General features: G+C 31.6%; 1 protein-coding gene and 2 non-coding genes across 3 annotated transcripts; 1 reads left to right on the plus strand and 2 right to left on the minus strand.

Annotated features, from left to right (window-relative positions):
• Positions 1-865: 865 nt before the first annotated feature.
• On the minus strand, positions 866-950 carry TRNAM-CAU (transfer RNA methionine (anticodon CAU)). The gene is given in 2 exon segments: positions 866-901; positions 913-950. It is a non-coding gene; the product is annotated as a tRNA-Met (tRNA).
• Positions 951-4,718: 3,768 nt separating this feature from the next.
• On the minus strand, positions 4,719-4,803 carry TRNAM-CAU (transfer RNA methionine (anticodon CAU)). Its single transcript is given in 2 exon segments — positions 4,719-4,754; positions 4,766-4,803. It is a non-coding gene; the product is annotated as a tRNA-Met (tRNA).
• Positions 4,804-13,773: 8,970 nt separating this feature from the next.
• LOC108336316 (uncharacterized) lies at positions 13,774-19,165 on the plus strand. Its single transcript, XM_017572729.2, has 6 exons — positions 13,774-14,660; positions 14,802-14,925; positions 15,111-15,237; positions 17,332-17,368; positions 17,506-17,773; positions 18,790-19,165. Exons 1-6 carry the CDS (start codon positions 14,478-14,480, stop codon positions 18,876-18,878), a joined length of 828 nt encoding a protein of 275 aa, XP_017428218.1. The 5' UTR covers positions 13,774-14,477; the 3' UTR covers positions 18,879-19,165.
• The last annotated feature ends 2,612 nt before the right edge of the window (positions 19,166-21,777 follow it).

Consider the following 21,777-nt stretch of genomic DNA (forward strand, 5'->3'; position numbering starts at 1 on the left):
CTTAAAATTCGGTTGTACAGCTTATAGGCTTTTGCCTATTCATCATAGCCAATGAACATGTACCTTTTGTTTTTGTCATCAAGCTTTGTTCTTAGTTGATATAAGACATGTCCATAAGCCATGCTTTCAAAAATCTTTGAAATGTTTGACTCTCTGCTTTCTTCCACTCTATGCTTCCTATAGTGTCATTCCATCCAGCTTCAAATGTTGGCACCTGTTTTGTACGTATATAACATATTGCATAGTCTCCGCCTAAAACTCCTTTAACACATTCCTTCCTTTAAGCGTGGTTTGAACCATATCAAGGACGATCTGATTCTTCCTTTCAACCACGTCACTCTGTTGTGGTGAATACAAAATTGTCTTATTCCCTACTTTTCACATTGTGCTTTAAAATTGTCTTATCTTGTTTATAAAATCTTCATACGTCAAATAATCTACTTTTAACCACCGCTTAAGATTGAGCTCTGTATTTTTTTGCAACAATATGATACATTATCATATTATGTAAAAATATATAAATGTATTTATTATTGTGATAAACAAATTGAGTAACTAAAAGAAAAATATTAAAATATTAAAAGCATTAAACTAAACTAAATACTAAATTTATGTACTTAAACTAAGACTTTTAATTTATTAAATATTCAATTTTAAATTTTGGATAGTCAAAATAAAACGTTATCACATAATAGGAATTTGAAAATCCTTTAACTATAAAATGAACAACAAGACAATAAATTTAAGGATTTTACAAATGAACAAGAAAATAAATTGAAAAGATATAAAAAAAATTGGGGAAAATAAATTGAAAAGATATTAAAAAAATTGGGGAAAATAAATTGAAAAGATATAAAAAAGAAATTGGGGTGAGAGAGGCTCGAACTCTCGACCTCAGGATAACTCAGAAGCTATGAGACCTACGCGCTAGCCAACTGCGCCACCACCCCCGTTGGAAAAGTTTTACTTTTACCATTATTGATTACATTTCTAAATTCTATCTTCCTTATTTTCTACGGTTGAAGTTTAGCCATTATTTATTTACATAAGTTAATCAAGGAAATGGGAGAGAAGATATGTAAATAAAGTACGTTAGTACATGTAAAAAATTGAGAATATATATATAATCTTTACTTCCAATTCCTATCTTTAAATGGACTTGATTTTGACTATTAAGAAAACATATTGCAAATAAGAATTATAAAAACATATGTTAATAAAAAAAATTGTCTTATTCTTTATACAATTTAGGTGAGTTGGTTCAATTTCTCAACTTTATCTATGATGTTATATTTAGGTTTTCTCTTTATAATTACATATAGATATTTAATTTTTAACAATTTTAATTATTTTGCAAAGTAGAATTTGTTTCAGCACTGTGATATAAAGTTACTTATCTTACAATTGTTTAAATTTACTGTATTATGAACTCAACATGAAATAGTAGATTATTCCCTTTTCGATATAATAATGTATGCAAAATAGACACGTAATTTTCTAAAAAATGATAGTTGCTTATAACATTAAATGAATAATTAAATTTAAACCACTTCCGAAAAAAATTATAGTTATTATATAATAATTTTTCACTCTCAATTTACATCCTTGTAATTTTTTATAATAATTTTATACAACTTTAGTTATTATAATTTCTCAACTTTTTTATATAAAAAATGAAAATAAAACCTTTTTATTGAAATTAAAATATTTAATAAATTCAATTTATTTAGTAAATATCTTCACAATTTTGTAGTTTTTAATGCTAATTTATTCATCACATTTTTTAAATATAAACAAATTATAATCATTTAATAATATTTTATTAAATATATAATTTTTATGAAAAGTAATTTTTTAAAAGAATATTAAGATAAGGTCAAGTTGTTGTGTTGTAGAGAGTAATTTATATAGTTTAGTGTCAGCTTTAAGTTGTTTTGATCCGACGCTAAAAGTGTTCTATAAATGGTTGATGTTGCAACATTTTTTATGATGAGATTGAAACAAGTCGTCTCGATTGTAGACTCGTCTTAATTTTACCTCCAAAAATGATTCATTTTAATCTTTGGTTTGGGTATATTTTTCTCGACTTTCATGTTGGATTTAGTAATCATAATCAACAACCTGAGCTAGCTCGTCTCTTCCTTTAACCCATCAGGACATTCGGTCCAGGTTGTCTCATCACGAACTTCAACCCGGATCAACTTATCATGATCTTCAACCATACCAACTCATCATGACCCTTGACCCAACGAACATATCTTGACATTCTTCTTTACCGATTCATCTGGACCTTCAGGTCAAGCAAATTCATTTCAACATTCAAATAAAGTTGCTTTGGCTCGACTTTCTATTTAGGTTGGATTTGGTCGACATTCAGATCAGGTCTCGGCTCGACTAGTCTTGACCTTCATCCTAGCAAGACCTTTGGCGTGAGAAAACCTTACAAGACCTTCGTCTTTGCCAACCCAACTCGAATTTCGGTACTAGATATTGACCCGTGTATTAACTTTCATTTCGGTTGACGTGTCTTAACATTAATCTAGGACCGACTCAGTTCAACTTTCGATCTAACTTGACTTGATTGAGCCCTTTATTTAAGCTAACTCAATTGAGTATTCAATTTAAACCGAATTGACTCAACCTTTGTGAGTGATGTGAAAAACAATAGAATTTCTTATGATTTTTAAGGTATTTGAAATATTTCTACTATATTAATTTGAAATACCTTAAACAAATTTTTTTAAATTTTAATTTCTTTTTCAAATTAATTTATCCTAATAATTTTAAAAAAATTAAATTCTTCAAATAAATAAATTATCCTTCTAAATTTGCTCAATTTAAAAAATATTTGTCTTTAAGATTGAACAATGATTTTAAGGCTTAGACTAATTTGAATAGATTTTTCTAAAAATTCTTTCAACTTTCTTACCTTAACTTAAAGTGCCAAAACTTGAATTCCTCTCTAAAACATTAAAGTGTCTAGTTGCATATCTTATTTGATTTTTAACATGTGGTTTGCATCATGTTAACAATAAACCACTTATTTTCAAAATGTTTTTGAATATGTTTTAAAAACACATAGCAACATCTAATGTGTTCTTGTGTTTTATAGTTCTTTGATAAAAAAACTTTAAAAACATTATTTTCTTGATTTCAATAAAAATGTATTATTATTATTATTATACATTATTATTATTATTATTATTATTATTAAATTTAAACCTTGCTTCAAAAATTCAAACATGATATTTAAATACCTTTTATTATAAATTTGCTGCAATAAATCTACTTAATAAAAATATTGCATCTTTTGTTTTAGATATATTAATTTTTTTCAAATGTAATACTTATACTCTGTTGTATATTTGCTCCAACAAAACTACTTACCTAAAATATTGTATGTTTTATTTAAAGTATACAAGTTCGTATATTTGTGATACGCGGCAAAGTATTACCAATCTTTTAGTTATTTGTCAAAATTAATTTATTATTTTTAAAATTATATATAAATTCTATATTTGATTTATTTTTTTCTAATAAAGCCCATCATTCCTTTAAAAAAACTACATTTTAATGTAGAATGGTGATATTTTTGTTAATAATAATAACAAAAGTGAAAAGCAAATCAAATAACACATCAAATAAACTAACATCCAACAAATAGATACCTTTTAATCACATTTTTATATTGGGATAAAAAGAACATAAATGGAGACAAAGTTTAAATCTATTTATAAAAATAACAAACAAAAATAAAAAGATCTTGGTGTTACCAAGAACTTACTTTTGACATCTCAAATTCGATAATCACATACACCAAATTCTTTAAAGTCATTGTTTCATTGGTTGGACTACATTCGACCTTAAGATTTGGTGCATTTTCATTAAATTCATCACTTCGTCTCTTATTGTCAAAAAGTTTGTGTGATACAAAATTGTAGATAGATTATATCTTAGAAAGTCAATCTCTCTACGCATAAAGTTGAATGAGTAATCAAAGACTTTTATTTCAAGTCAAAATCTATCAAATTAGTTACACAATTGTAGTTTTGGGTGATTGATAGAATTTTCGAAAATTCATCAACATTGAGATTTGAGTTGCTGTTAAATTATAAATACTAACCCAAACAGTGTAAATGTAACCACAAATACTGAAAAATCATGGCCATTCTACAAATTACGAAAACACGCTTCTTAAAAGCATAATATGGATGATAAGTAACCGAATTTTGATACATAAAAAGTAAATAAACTAAAAAAACTAACAAATATTTTTTCTCAAATTTGATACATAATAAATAAATTTTTTTAATTAATAGTTTAAGTTTTTTTTATTACTCATGAGTTCACTTGTTCGTAAAATTAGTTCATGCATCCAATAATGAGTTAACCACTAGTTAAGATTAAGTTCTTTCCATTTTTTTACAATAACATGATACTTTATTATATTATGTAAAAACTTATTTATGTTAATTTATTTATTATCGTGATAAAAAAATTGTGTGGCTAAATGAGAAATATAAATGTTTTTAAAAGAATTAAACTAAAATAAAAATTGGATAGTATAAAAATTTATCATGTAACGGGAATTTGAAATTATTAACTAGAAAACCAACAAGGATATAATTTTTTTTTAAATAGTAAACAAGGGAAGAAATTAAAAAAAATATGTACAAAGAAACAAATTGAAAATATATAAAAATTAAAAATAAAAAAAGTGGGGTGAGAGAGGCTCGAACTCTCGACCTCAGGATAACTCAGAAGCTATGAGACCTACGCGCTAGCCAACTGCGCCACCACCCCTTATTGAAAGCTTTACTGCTATAACGATTATACATATATATAATACTGCCTGTTCAAATACTTTTCTTCTAATGATGTTATTTTATGGAAACCTTTCAACTTTCTTACTAAATTCTTAGCCCTTGCAACTTGCTTACTAACTTTTGTTTGTTTATGCTAATTTAGAGACAAGGCGTGCAAATAAATAGAAGATTTAGAATTTCAAAAAAATAGATTTCTATTTATGTTGATTTTTGAAAGTTGAGGGGCTAAGATAAATTTTCCACACACTCAAACGTTGAAAAAAAAATACAGGAAAAAAGTTAATGTGAAACATGTATTTTTTTCGTCTTTGTCCTAACTTTTTGAAGAGTTCATGGATTATTATAATGCCGTCTACTACATTTTACATTTTGTACTTGTGGAATGCTTTTGTTTTTATTAACAAAAGAAAATTCATAATAATCACTTTAGTCTTCCTAAAATGTTAAAACCATCTAATAAGGGTTCTTCAAGAACATGTGGCTTCGCTTAGATAAATATTGTACAAAAAGTAATTATCCGTTTTCCTTATTCAAACTCTTTCATCTTGAAAAAGTAAACAAAAAAAATTATTATGTCTTGGTGATAATCGACGTCTGTGCCTATATCAAGAATTACACGCCAATAATAACATACTAACCTTTTTTTATTATCGTATTAAATGTTCCCATATTAGATAAAAATGAGAAAGTAAAACAATATATAAAGATGAAAGATTTTGGATAAAGAGTGGTGTCGATCTTTTATATAGTTGGCTCAGATGTTATTGGTATTTGTGTAACCTTATAAAATACTTTTCAATTTTTCAAATATGCAAAACATTGAGTAAAATGGAGAGTTCGTAAAACACTGGGCAAACCGAATTTGTAGACATGTCCATTTTGAAACGTTCTTATTGGTTACACAACAAATGGGCAAATTCTTCATGCAGTCTCATAATTTCCTCCTGCACCTCTCTAAATTTCAGAACTCTAAATTACCCTCCAATTTATAAAAATTTAAAATTTCAGTTCTGCTGTCCGTAACTCAAAAATGTTTCGAATTATACAATAAAAAAATTATTAAACATCTAAAATTTTATGTATCAAAAAGTATAGTGTGAAGTGTAAAATTTACATTAAAAAATATAAAATAATATATTACGAAATATACAGAAATACAAAATTTATATTTTGAAATACACATGGCCTTGTAAATTCTATAATCTGGTATGCAAATTTATATCCCAGTAACTGTTAGATTAAATAAATGGTCAAGATGCAGTGGTTGAAGGATTGAAATCATTTATATGGAGGTGCAGATTGAAATCATGGTGCTGCGGGACGAAATGTCCCAATAAATTATCCATCATGTTGCCATTTCTTTATACACTCCATACTTTCCATGTGCACACTCCTCCGATAAGGGTGATTAAAAGATCAAACTGTCACCGTTGTCACCCTTGGACATGTGTTGTATACATGTGCTGTATCATGAATGGATTCAAGGAAAAAAAATAAATTCAATAATTCAAAAGTATTTTTTCATGAAAATTTTTAGATTGTGTAACTTGAAATTCATGTTACATAATCCAGACATAAAAAAAAAATTAAATTATACAGTTCAAAAAAAATTCATATTACACTAAAAATATTTATAGGAAAAAATAATTTTTAAATTCTGTAATCTAAAAGGTTTTTTATTCAAAAATTAACTTTCAGATGGTATAATATAGAAATATAAAAGTTTCAAGATTACAAAAGTTAAAAGTAACTTTTATTATACAATTTAAAAGTAAAGGAAATTAAATTACACATGTTGGAAATAAAAATAATTTTAAAATTGTATAATTCAAAATATTTTTATTTATTAAAAAAATACTTTGAAATTATATAATTTAAAAATAAAATAAAAAATTTCTTATTTATGAAATGCACACAGAAAATATGGAGACGAAAAAAGTTTCATGCATGGTTCAGAAGAATATATCTATTGAAAGAAACCCATATAGCCTTCTTATAAGAACTATTTTGGCTCATATCACAATACAAACTCATTTTCAAAAGGTCATCATATTTTACTCCATAGGAAAACAAAAACTAAAAACAGAATAAATGATATTTTAATGACTATTTATTTGTCTTTTTAGTATATATGTGAGACCCTGAAAATTTGCTCTGTAAATTACATGTCATATCATCATTAATGCACACTGTAATCAATACTTATCTCATTTAAAACCCACTTCTATTTCTGCTAAATCCTTCTGCTGGCCACTGAAACCAAACCTTTCATCATTCTCTGAAAACACGCACCACGTCATACACTCAGTGCATTAAAAACGCACCAAGTGCTGCATGCACGCATGCCACTTGTCACGCTGGAAGTTTCGGAAGTCAGAGTGGAGGTGCAGGTGTCCGAAAGAGAGACGCTCGTTCGTCTGGAATTGGAAGGAACAAAAGTGATTTTCGAAAACCCTTCCGTTCACCTGCATCACTCATCTTCTTTCTCAGAAATCAAACCATTCATCTTCTCCAACTTCTGTCTAGAAACCCTAAAATTCTCTCTACTGTAATCCTCACGTTTCTCCTCCGATCCCATTTCCAGCACCGTAGGAACGTTCGTAGCACTAAGAGCTATCCACTGGACCGAACAGCTTCAAGGACTGAAACTGGTAAGTCCCCTTCCATAGCTCGTCCTTAGGTTTCTGGAAAACTAGGGTTCATAGTTGCATGCAAGCTTGTAGTCTCAGTGTTCTGTATTCTGTGGTTAGATTTGTGTTGGAAGAGTCAAGAACGTAAGAAAAGCGTAGTTGGGCGAATCCACTGTTGCATCTAAGACCAGTTTGGTTGCCAATCCGGGTAAGGGAAGCTTATATGTTTAATTTATACTTGCATGTTGATTTGATTACGTATGAATGGAGTATGGTTATTGTATAGTTGGAATGATTAAAATTATGAGATCTATATGATGATGATATTGGAGGCGAATTAAATCTGGAATGAAAGTTATAAAGTTTATAAATTTGAAATCTGGAAAAAAATTTTCTAAGGTTGAGAAATCTGAAATTTTATTCATCCCCTTTGATAAATGACGCTCGTCACTGTACAGTCTTAAACCGTTCGGTTTCCCCTTAAAATAACTTAGAATGGGATTCCTTCATTTGGAAAGAATTCTGCTCTTGAACGAGCGTCCCCTTTTTAAATGTTGAGCGTTCGGCCTTATGTCGAGCGTTCGTCTTTGAGAGCGTTCGGCCTTATGTCGAGCGTTCGTCTTTGAGAGCGTTCGGCCTTATGTCGAGCGTTCGTCTTTGAGAGCGTTCGACCTTATGTCGAGCGTTCGTCTTTGAGAGCGTTCGGCCTTATGTCGAGCGTTCGTCTTTGAGAGCGTTCGACCTTATGTCGAGCGTTCGTCTTTGAGCGCGTTCTACCTCATGTCGAGCGTTCGTCCTTGAGAGTGTTCGACCTCATGTCGAGCGTTCGTCTTTGAGAGCGTTCGACCTCACGTCGAGCGTTCGTCTTTGAGAGCGTTCGGTCTTATGTCGAGCGTTCGTCTTAGACGGCGCACGGTATTCTACCAAGCGTTCGTCCGAAATAGCGATCGGCCTTATAACGAGCGTCAGTTCTAAATCGCGCAAGGTCCCACATCAAGCGCTCGTGCTAATTGATTAATTATTTGATAAATATCGTTCGTCCAAATATTTCAATATTCATTTTCTTACGTTCGTTCAAATACTGGTATCAGTTTATCTTAACTGGTCAAACAGGGAGTCACATCCGATCATCCAGTACTATGTTTGAACGCTCGTCCTATTTCTTCAAAGGACTAAACGTTCGTTCTTTTATGCTCTTAAAGTTAAATATGAGATTGATTATGAATGATGATAAATTACAGTGCGAACGTTATATTAAGTGATTTTATGATTTTGGAATTTGAACGAGCGTTCCAAGGAGGAACGTCTCAGATGTGTTAAATGTTAACTTTGGTAAAGTATGAACATGGATAAGTTAAGCCTCGCGGTCCATCCTGATATTTCGTGATACTCCTCTTCAAGTAGAAGGGGGTAGTCATGCGTGGGAATAGCAGGAGGCCCTAGTCCATTGAGTACTTCGGACAAATAGGGTTAACCTCGAGTGGCAGCTATGAGATTAGATCAGTTACTACACCACTCGGGTGCAAGGACGCTTGTAACTACATGGTTCATACAGTCCGGACGGTCTGTCTTATATACGTATTTCTATGATTGCTGATGTATGAGTTACATGTTGTATGTGTGGATTTAGCTGTAAATGTATGTGTTGATTGTATAAACTAAATATTATAAGCTTACCCTTGCTTTTCCATTGTGTTGTCTGTTGTCCATGTATGTTCCGTCTTGTCAAAATGCAATGATCATCCGTTGTGGGTGTGAGCAGATGGTGGTGCATCCCTTGAGCAAATGCTGGAAGAAGAAAATTTGGAAGATGCAAATCTGGTTGAGGTAGAAGTCAAGGCCGAGCCTTAGAACGCTCGTAGACGTTAGGGTGTAATTGTTAGCTCGTTTTGGACGTTCGGTTAATTCTTTTGTAAAACCGTTCGTTCTGTTTTAATTCCCTGTACTTTGTTACGCTCGTATATTTTGTACTGCAGCCGTTCGGCTTTGAACCCTTGAGTTCTGTTTAATGCCAAAGACTGTTTATGTTACTGTTAATTGTAATTAATCCTGATTTATGGTAATTACGGTATTTTGGGATGTTACAATATACATTTAGCGTATTTTGTTCATCCAATGATACAAAAAATATTATTTCATTTTTTTCTTTAAAAAAAATAAAAATAAATTATTATCTCCAAAAATATTTTGAATAATTGATTTTAATATTTTATGTATCGTTACTCTTTATATTCCTGAAACCTAATTTAATTTTAGTGTCTTATTAAGAAAGAAAGGAACACGTTTTTGTTAGATTATAGAGATTAAAAACGCATACATTTTTAGAAAGACTAAAATCAATATTTTTAATTAATTTAAAAATAAAAACATATTTTATGCTTTTTGAAATCCCACACTGTAAATTTTATTACATATTTTTTCCTTAAAAAAATATATAATAATGGTGAAGATGCCATAATATTGAATTCTTGACAATAAATATCTCAGCTTTCAAATAATCACTCTTAAAAGTGAGTAACTTTCTTTATCTACTCGAACACCAAAATCTTTCTCCATATGCTTTTTTGGTTCAGTGTGCCAAATGACTTTGGGAGAAGACTTTTTATTTAGCTATGTTCAATGGGTCACATGACTTTGTCTACATCAGCCATCTCATATTCTTCAACTTTTCCCTCTTTTCATTTTAGCATAAAATCATTAATTCATTTATTTTACAATAAAAACATCTCATTTCGTTCTTAATTTCTTAAGATACATATAAATTTTAAAAAAGGTTTTTTATATTTTTAAATTTGATATAATTTGAAAGACTTGCATGTATTTATGAAATCTACAGCTGTTTCATTATCTGTTGAACAAATTAGGAAAAAATAAAAGAAAAACAATATACTATTTTTGTAATTATTAATCATAATAGAAAACAAAACTATATACTTTTTCTTTTCGAAATCAATCATGCCCAAAAAAGGTAATTTGGGCATGGGACATCAAATTTTGAGTCTAGTATCAACTGAAAATATATTCTCCAAGCAGAAAAATTAATCCAATTATCATTCCCATAGAATCCATACGAGGTACAAATATATAACTTTTTTTTACATTCACAAAAATTATTTTCCTATTGATTTTCCTGTATATTTATCAAAATTCAACAAAATATATTTACAAGAAAATTTTCACAAAATATAAACAATTTTAGTATCTCTTTTTCTCTCATCCTATATATGTATAACATCATAGACTTAATCATATACCATACCTTGACTTTAGATTTCAAAGCCAAAGCTGTAAAACAAAGAACAACCCAATAATTTTTTTTTAATCTTTATACAAATAGAGCAACTTAGTATGTGTTTATGTTCATATAGAAGGTACATTTCACATAACTTACTTTCCTTATAGTAAAACACAATAGTCTCTTCTCTATGCATTGAAATGTGTATAACTATAAACACAGTTGATTTTTGATCAATTTCAACTTAAGCTTATTCTACTATATGATAATTGCTTTTATTATTAATCATCATTAACCCATCAAAACTTTGTTAGAAAGAACAGTATATAAGTATATATGTAAGTATAGAATCATATAACATCTTTGTTTGGCCCTTTTCCTTTTTGAGCTAGAAAAGTAGTAGGGGGACTAGGAAGAACTCTTAGTCAGGCTCACTTCATTAGAGGACCATAGTAAGTTGGTAAGGTGGATCATGTCTCAGTATATAATTCAAGCTTTCATTTATTTCCTTTTACTTTTGGTCTGCCAAAAGAAACAAGGAATATGTTTGCCATAGCTTTATAATTGCCAAGAATATAACTTCCACATCTTCACATTTTCATGACCAAATACACAAAAGAGGGTAAAATAGATTTTCACAGTCCCATTTCCTACAAGGTCCTGTTAATTTTGTTTTTCATAGGTAAATGAGATTGAGACACATCAAAAGTGTATCTGAATCCCCTGCTATTCATTTAAATTGCATTGTGATGTTGATGTTGCAGCATTACACTATACAAGTCACTGTACTTAAGGGACAACTGTGAGGTTGAATATGAGTTGTGCACCACATAAAAACTTTGCAATAATTAAAACCCTCTTCACATTTGTTAGTTACAGTTCCAATCATGCAAATGACAACCCCAATTGCTATGAGCCCTACTAACTTCCCACCCTTAAATTCTACTGTGCCCAGAATCTGTCTCCTCTCTCTAGCTGAATCTCTTAGCAAAATTTGTCATTAGGTATAATCAATTTTAGGTATTATTAGGGAAGCTTCTATCTTTAGCTGATTAGATTGAGAAAGGTCTTTATCTTAGTTTGTGACAAAAAGGTAACGATGTTAAGTGTTTGAAAGGGGAGAGAATATATGCATTTTTATTTATAAGTTATGTATATGAAGTAGAGTGAAGTTGACAATTGGTGATTTGGTGGTATGATGAAGACTGGGTGATTGAACATTGTGGAGTGAATGCTGGGCAAAAGAAGAAAGCATGAGGAGGAATTAAGAGGAGAATATGAATGCATGCAAGGTGTTTGTGATAAAACCTTGTTGTGTATGAGAAAGAAAAGAAGAGATGATATTGGAAGGGTTAAAAATGAAGATTGATTGGTGGGAGTTGGTTGATGAAGGCAGGTTGGGGGGTCATGTATAAATAATGTGAAAGTTCTTCTCAAAATCCCTTGAGTATAAAAGAGAGTAGATGGAAATCCAGCTCATAGTTCTTCAACACTGATATGACCCCACGTGGAGAGGACTGCCAGTTCACGGACTCGTTTGTTTTGCAGGGTTTTTTTAACATAAAAACCACAGGGTCCTTATAGCTGTCTCCTCGTCCCTAACGCTGGCAACAAGCAAGATAATGACTCCTTCTGCCTCTTTCTTTCTCTATGTGTGTGTATGTGTTTGTTACTCTGTTGTTTGTGGGGGTGCTGCGTGTCTTCCTAGTTGTCTTCCTTCACTGCAATAAAAACATTATACCTGATCCTTTTGGATGAACTAGGGTATCTTAAACACTAGATCCACACTCAAAACTTAAATCTTTATGTATAATTCAACCTTAACCAATTTCTAACACACCTTCACGTTCCTGATTGAATGAAGTGTGCAATATCAGATATCTGCAGAAGAGATCAGTAGTTAGTTAATAGTTTCATTCACATAGATTGTGACATATACTATTTAAAAGATGAAATTCAATTCCACAATATTTTGATGTAAGGTCCAACTAGACTTTGGAAGTGGGAGGAGGGATATTTATATAAAATATAAGGTAAAAGAAATTCATAGTTGAATTGAATAAAGTAGTTAATTTGGTGGCAGGAGGTGTGACTTTGAGGGTGGTGGGTTGTGGACAAGATAATGGTCTACCATTAGCTATAAAAGAAGAGGAATATTAGCTTGGTGTTAACAACTGCTAATGATGATTGATGAAGGAATGAAACGATTGTGATGGATCTACATTATAGCTCTTAACAGTCTTTATTTTGTTTTCATTGTAGCCGGAAAATAGCTTCCAATCCAGCAATAATCACCAACCTTCAACCGAAAATTAAAAGGAATAGATAAATGAATTAATAAAGAACAAAAGTATATCCTTTCTTTCAAACCTAACTGTAACTGTTCCCTTTCATTCTGGTTGATTTGCTGGTAATAGCTTATGATTAGCAGATTTGGGGTCATGTGGGATATAGTTTGGTCCCAACATAAAGAAAAAAAGGTGTAAACATGATTGGTCCAGTTAATTACCCGAGCACATGATCTATGATCAAATATAATTAACCAACAAAAGTTAAGTCAAATTGATATTGAAATTATTGTTTTTGCTTTGTACATCAATGTCTATATCTATATCTCATATGCGCATAACTTTTGCTGCAACAAACATTTTGGAAGAAGGAAGCGGACTGAGTAAAAATTTGATCTGCTTCATTCCATGTCTGTAGACCAAAGCTGCCAACGACAGCACGCACACCCTCTTGCTTATTATATACATCACACAACTTCTTCTTTTCATGTAAAAAGAACCATCTGATCATGATCAGAGGGTCCATATCTTTTGTTGTTGGAAAACTAACATTTTAACGAGTACCCTTTTGTTTTTTTGTTTTTTTCCTCACAATTATTCTTTGTATAATCAATATCATATACAAAAAAGATGTGTTGAAAATTTGGTAAGTGAATACTTCTCCTAATAAACATTCAAAATGGCATTATTGGAACTAATCCTTCCTACCCTTTTGCTTATAAGCAGGGATAAACATTTATTTTATAAAGAAGAGAATATAAGATCCATGTTTGAAAGCGAAGATAGGCTAGGGTGGTGTGTAATGTATTGGGAAAAAGAATGAGCAATGAGGGGAGAAGAAGAGAAGGACAAGGAAATAAGAGTTGTTTAAGTCAAAATGGAAAATTGATTGGATGGTGGGAGAGTATACTAATGCAGAGACAGAGGGGAAACACTTCAAGTGAGATAGTAACGCAGCTGTCACTTGTGATATACTACAAAGCCCACACCATCTCTTCCTTCTCTCTTTGGCCAGCAAATTAGAGTTTGCAGCTGTCAGATCTCTTTCTCTCTCCTCCACCACCACCCTTTTTCTAACTCCCTTTTCCTTTTCCCTTAAAACAATAAATTATATATATTTTTATAAAACAACTCCCTTTTTTTTAATTATTTTTTCCTTTTCGTATATTTTTGTTTTAATTAACTAACTCCTCTGTCACAAACAACCATCAAATTATAACGATACCACACCATCATAAACCATACCCACCACCCCTTTCCCTCAGCCTCTCTTCAAATTCAATGATTCTTGTGTCGTGAAGGGGCGTTGTTGAATGGTGAAGTAGGACAAATACAAGACCACACACAGAGAAAGATAGAGAGAGAGAGAGAGCAGAAAACCAGAAGAGAAAATGGCAGTGACAAGTCAATAAGTAGAGATCAGAAGAAACAAGACACCCTTTTGAGCTTAACTAGCTTTCATGCATAAACAAGGACACCTTTTTCTTCCCTTGACACCATGGCTTACCCACATTACCGATCACAGTTCGGAGACACCACGTTCACCAAGGTCTTCGTTGGAGGCCTAGCTTGGGAGACTCCAACCGAAGAAATGCGCAAATATTTTGAGCAGTTTGGTGAGATTCTTGAAGCTGTCATTATCACTGATAAGAACACAGGAAAATCTAAAGGCTACGGATTCGTATGTTTCTCTCTTTCTCTCTCTCTCTCTCTCTATCTTTCTAACTCTTTACTCTGCCTCAAACTTGATTCTCTTTCACTGCAACATGTGTGTTGTTTGATTTGATCCTCATTACACACAAAAACATGTCCCATATAACAGGTAACATTCCGTGATCCAGAATCAGCTAGAAGGGCATGTGCTGATCCAAACCCAGTGATAGATGGAAGAAGAGCAAATTGTAACATTGCTTCTCTCGGAAGACCTAGACCATCACCACCAAGAGGTTAATTATTTTATATGCATTTTCATTCTTCCAATGTTATGAACATCATCATCATTATCACAATATCACATATTACTATTATACATAGGATAATATACATATATATACACACACACATACATATAAATATGACAATGTTTTTCCTTGATCAAATTTGTGGTTGTGTTGTGGGGGTGGTAATGCAGGAAGAGGTACATTCCAAGGAGGAGCACCGGGAACAGCTTCATACAGTGGTGTGCCGGCGGCAGGAGGACCGGCACTAGCACCGCCGCCGCCGCCACCACCACCACCGCTGGTGTACCCGCCATATGGGTTAGTGAGTTAGCTTTGTACATTTACTGTGGGCATTTATTATTACCCATGTCTGTCACTCACAGTCAAAGAAACTGGTCCATTGCATTAATTGAGAACTGCATATAGACGCACACATTGCTGTCTACATATGTCGCTTGACTGCTCCCCCCCCAATTACAGTAGGTCTTGGTGACAGCGTGAAAATCCTCACGTATCATATCACCATTAAAAGTACACACAAGGCCAAACTTTCAACAACCATCATGTGCATTTCCTCCCCTACTTTGCTTCCTCTTCTTTTTTTTAACTACCACCACATTCAAAACCTCAATCAATTCAATTTCATTCCCTCCAATCTCATCACTTGATCAACTACTACATCAACTGTCAAAATAATAATAAGAAATTACATTTATTACGTCAAAAAAACATTATTGAAAGAAAGGATACACTAAAAGTGACCGGTCGGATTATTGCATATCTTGTGGTTCTGATAGGGATTACTCATTGGCAAAACATGTTTTAAAATAAAGACCAATATGACTCATTTTATGTTATAGTTTAAGCTTTTCTATGTATGTTGAAACTTGAAGGAAGAAAAAAAAAACTACATTTTTCGCACTACAACCTGACATAGGGGTAAAATAGAGATGTGGGGGGGTTAGGTTTTCGTGTCTTTTAAAGAGGAGTGTTGCGATTCAGAGACAATATTGTTGAGTTATTAAAATGTCATAAATTAAAGAAGGCCTAAGAAGATAGGGTGCTTGTAGATTTTACCTATCGATGAGAAACATTACTTTGTAACTTATGTGATTGATGATGCTTCTATGGTAATAGTAGAAATGTGGATGACAACAGGTACAGATCAATGGATATTTAATCCGTGGCAATGCATGTACATTTTTTTTTTATGTGTTTTATATAGTGGTCCTGCGTCAATAAATTTGTTTTATAATCTTGTACATAATAAAATCCCTCAGCTCTCGGTACTTTTGCATGTCCTGTACCATCAAGTCATTTTCTCACCAGCAATGTTATTGTTGTCTTATGGTGTATTAGTTGGTAAATTAAAAAGTACTCTTAAAAAACCATGAACGGATAAACAAAAACAGAAGGGAAATTACTCTTTTGTTAACTTCTTTCATTTTCTGAGGATTGTACGAGTAGAACACACAGTATACAAACTTAAGTTTTTGGATTCAATGTAACCGCAGAAAGCCAGAACAAAGAAATGTTGAAGATGAACAGTGTTACTTTATTTATTTCTATTTACAACTTTTCTTCTTTGTTCTTTCTCTCAGGTGTTTCAAACCTCTTTTTCTTCAATAGTAAAAAAAAAAGTAAAGTGTTTTTTTTCGTAGTTAATTAGGTTTATTTGAAGGTGATAGATTAACATTAGCCGAATCTTTTCTCTTCTATGTTTCTACAGTGTAGGTAGGGTATTGAATTTTACTGTCTCTTCTTAATCGTAAAGCTGAAGATATTATACTGCAAAATAAAATAATAAGATTTTGAGCGGGTGGTTCAACTTTTTGAATCAGCTAGAAACTTCTACCAAATAATAGTTGATAATTCTTTATACGTTCTATCAGAAATTTCCTTCCTTAAACTCTACTCTGTCAGTTCCAACGAGGCAGCATAGTTTATACTTTTATGTGCATGCAAAATTTCATATCATTGGATGCCACCTTGACCATTCTTTATATATATTGCTTTATTCCTTCCTTTTTCTGCTTGATGGGGCAACTACATGTTCATAATTCCTGAGCCACAAAAAAGACTCTCATCACTGAATGAGTCATAACTAATTCAATCTCAAGGACCATGCATATCATATCATACCATACCATGCCATACATACCAAACGCAATAGCACTAACTCTCATTACACATTGATGAATTAAGGGGTCCCACATGACAACTAATATTAATGGTTTTTTTCCTCACTGGTTTTGCTGGGAAAACCTAACATGTTAAGTTCAGTGTCAGTCCACAACAATAGGAGTGTTCCATTTTGAGCATTGTTTCTCAAAGAAACAAATGCACCTCTGCATTAACGTATTTCCTTCCATATTTGCTGGGTGATTAAATTGCTTTCAAATCTCTTTGCAGCTACCCTACCTACACCCCTGATTATGGGTACCATCAAGTAAGCATCTTTTCTCCCTCCAATCAATTAAGAACATGTAGTTTATTTTTTAATGATGTCAGGTTGGTTGCAAATAATGGAGAACAGTTGTGTAACATTTGCTTAGTTAATGATTGTGCACATTTGTGTGAGCACAGGCCACAATGTATAACCCACAAATTCAGCAACCACAATACTACCAACAACTCTATGGACCATCCTCCTCCACCATGGGTTCCCCATATTACTATGGCTATTCTGTGCAAGCACCAAGAAGTACCTTTTCCACACCCCAACCACATCGCATACCAGCTGGACCCTCTTATCTATACTACCCTACACCAATGGAACCCTCATTTTCTGCATATCGTCCACCACCTCAGTTGCAACAACTTCCAATAAGGCAACCCCCTCCTTCCCCTACTGGTACTATTCCTTTTCTCTTCTCTAATAAACTAATTTCATTCAAACTTTTAAATAGTGCATTTACTGATATAGAAAAAAAAAACTGCATTGTTGATGCATGTATTCTTGATTCTAAATTTGGTTAGGCTTCTGATATTGGACACCCTTAACTTCCATTTTATATGTATGTGACTTAAATGTATGCATACACACATGGCCACAGAGGAGAGTGGAGTGAAAGAGAGAGGTGCACAGAGATTTATGAATTATGATGCACTTACTGACACACAATATATATTATGATTTGGCTGTAACATGTGGCCATAGGGGTCCACATGGGCAACCCCAGCCCCATGTGAATGAGCTGTCTCGGTTGTGCCATGAACCGTATAATGTATGGGTCAATGTGGAAGAAAGTCATGACAGAGGGAGAGGGTCATCATGTAAAGTAACAGTGAATGCATGTGGTTTCAATAGGAAAAAAAATATATTGTGGTGGTTAAATTCTTTAAAGAACCAGTCAAATGATCTTGCTTCCATGCATTGGCCCACACTGCATGTTTGACACATACTACCACTGCTGTAAGTTTTTAATATTAAACAAATCTGTGCAGTAACCGAAACAAGTTAACTTTTTTTCTTGTTCCAGATCACCTGCAAACTCTTTTCAATGCGTTTTCTGCATTCTTTAAAAAAATGGATGTGTTTTTTAATCTAATTATTCATAAAAGTTACAACATAGATGAAAAGAGCTTACAACTTGTACTTTATTACCGTATGACACTTATATTAATCTGTGTTTTATCAAACAACACTGAACATGAACTCTTTACTATCTGAGTGTTTTATAGTTTAGATACCAGATTTCTTTTGAATTTTCTTATTCACTTCTTCCAACAAGCACAGACTAATATGTATGTATATATTATTGTATATAGAGTTGTAATCAGTAGCCTAATCCATGGAGATTATTAATTAATTATTGAATGATGAAGAGAAGGTGACAATTGTTTATTATGGTTGGTTATTGTGATCAGACTCACAGACTCAGCAACGTACCACGTCCGAGGCAGCAGGTGGAGTAGTTATAACTTCAGAAAGTTCAAATAGCCAAGGGAGGAACTGATAAATATATATAGCTGCTAAGTTTCAACTGTATAATCTTCAAATTAAATTTTATCACATTAATTCTTGATCTTTTTCCACATGATCATATCTTCATTTTTTTGGTCCACATGCTGTAGCTTTTAGGAAATAATGGTTCGAATCAGATTAGTTGTGTTCCCCACAGCCATGGCATTCAAAAGTTGGACTAATCTACTTCATGGAGATTGTCTTCATTTCTCTTTTCCTTGTTTTCAAGGAGATCTTCACTTATATCATTTTTCCTAATTACTTCTATTTTCCTTTTAAGTTCCACTATAAGAGCTTCACATGCATGGAACATAGTAGAGAAATTCATCCACGCCCTTAATTAAGACATTTTTAATTTTGTTTAAGACCCCATGTTTATATCACAGTTGGCAATATCTTTATTTATGCATAAAAAGAAATTCTAAGATGATATATATTTTTTTGAAATAATAAAAATTGTAATGATTTTATTTGAAATTCAATTTGTGTTGTAGGGTAAGGGTAAATTCGAGACCTTTGATGTTACGAGCAATTTTCATTCGTCTGTTTATGATTTTTATTGATTATTACAAATAAAAACAAAACAAGGGGGTCATGGGACAGCTGGAGTATAAAAAAATCAAAGAAAATCATGGATTTTTTTTTTAAGAAGACAAATATTTAATCCTTCTTTGTAAACTAGTATTATTTATTGATTTTGTTTTCGAAAATATATTGTTAGCAAATGAAATCACTTATTTTGAACAAGCTCTTCTAATTAAAATTGTATCTTCATTTCTAGATAGTGTTCATGAAAGAAAGTGTTCATGAACTCAAGCTGCACAATATAAAAACAATCTAATAAAAGAATTTATATTATGAAAGAATTTACAAAATATGATGGCCAAACAGCTACTGAAATGCAATATTTTTATAAAGTTGATATGCTTTAAACTTGCAAAGATAAGAAGAAATATTTAGATATTGCGATATTTAAAGACCCAGTATAAGAAATTTTAAATTCTTACGGAAAATCTCAGAAAATCTTGACTAATTGGTCAAGGATGGGATAGAGTAAATGTTTAAAAAAATTAATTTGTATACAAAAATCGAAAAGTCCTAAATCAATAGAGCTAATAATTAGCCTTTTATTTTCATGTTTTTCTTATAATTACTTCAATTATGCTGATCAATATCTCATAAATGTCATCTTCTAGTCATTTGTGACTTAATCCACTATTAGAAGTTTTCATGCTTTCATTCTAAATCTATATGCGGAATTTATAAAAGTCAGCTATTCGTATGCTAGATAAATATAATCTTAGATTTGAGGTGTATTGTGAAATTAAATTGATAAATAATCAATTATGTGATGGTGATAAGATAACTTGAATAAAGTCCAAGTTCTATGAGTTTAATTAATTTAGAATCCTTATTTTGTGTTGAATTTGTTGTGTTGTCTCTTTAGTTTACCTAACACTAAAAAATTCAAATCCACTTGAATAATATTTTTTTTATTGATAAAGGTTAATTACTAGTTTTTTTATAGCGAAAACTTTTTTTTCTCATTACTTTTCTCGTCCTTTTTCAACTTTTTTATCAGGTGAATCTTATAACTCTAATTACATAACATTTGAAATAAGTAATATGAAAAATATATATAAATATATATATATATATATATAAATATATATATATATATATAAATATATATATAAATATATATATATATAAATATATATATATATAAATATATATTCCTTTCACTTTTCTTGATTAATTTAACAATATCCTTCACCTTTGTCAAAGTTTGGTAGTAATAGTCTTTTTTTTATCTTTTCCAAATGAATATTTAAAGTAGTGAAGATAAATGTTTCCTCCTATACGTCTGTACTTAATCTAGTTATTGATTTTCTTTTAATTTAAGGAAAGTTGTGATTATATATATATATATATATATATATATATATATATATATATATATATATATATATATATATAAATCATGTATATTTTATATTGATGAAAGTATATACACAACACTTTTGAAGTTACATTTATCAATATTAACTAGTTTGTTCAATTATGTTTTAATGATTGAATAATATACGAGTGAAAAAAAACTTTTTTCATATCAGTTTTGAAGTTAGTATAGAAATAAAAAGTATTGAGTTTTCTATACCAGTTTAAAAATTGATATATGTCAGACCTCGGAAAAACGCACTCAAAACTCTTCTGAACGGACGCAAGGTGTCAAGTAACTAGGATTCTGAAATCAGATAGTGGAAGGCAGGTGTCAGCAGTAGAGCAGACGCTCGCTTGGACGTGGGAAGAAAATGATTGTTTCTAAAATTTTCGTCCCACTCTCCTCTGCATGCACCCTCCTTCCCAAACTCTGAACTTTTCATTTTCTCCTCCTTCTCACTAGAAACTCTACCTTCTCTCTAAGAAATATCACCATTTCTCTCCTCCGATCATCATTCAGGCACCGTGGAAGCATCACCGGCGTCTTGAGCTTCAGTTTGAACCGATCAGTTTCAAGATCTGAACGGGTAAGTTCACTCGTATCTAGCCGTTCGTTCTCTGATACATGCAACTCAAGTTCTGGTTGCATGCTGTCTTCTTGCCTGAGCAAATTCTGGTTTCTGTTATTTATTTTAGTTTGAAGAGTTGATTAAGCGTTGAGGGTAGAAGGAATTATAGTCAGACAAACCGCATCCTATATTTTAGCACGCTCGTTCACGCTAGAGGTAAGGGAAGCTTATTTAATTTAATTTGTATGATTATATGATGTATGCGCGTTCGTTGGAATGATTGAATGAATATGTTGTATGATGATTGATATGTTTGAAATATATGAAGTATGAAAATTTGATTATACTTGAATGTGTAAAGTTATGAATTTACCTGTT

Source organism: Vigna angularis, chromosome 7, assembly GCF_016808095.1.
Source record: "Vigna angularis cultivar LongXiaoDou No.4 chromosome 7, ASM1680809v1, whole genome shotgun sequence".
In the NCBI taxonomy this organism is placed as follows: domain Eukaryota; kingdom Viridiplantae; phylum Streptophyta; class Magnoliopsida; order Fabales; family Fabaceae; genus Vigna; species Vigna angularis.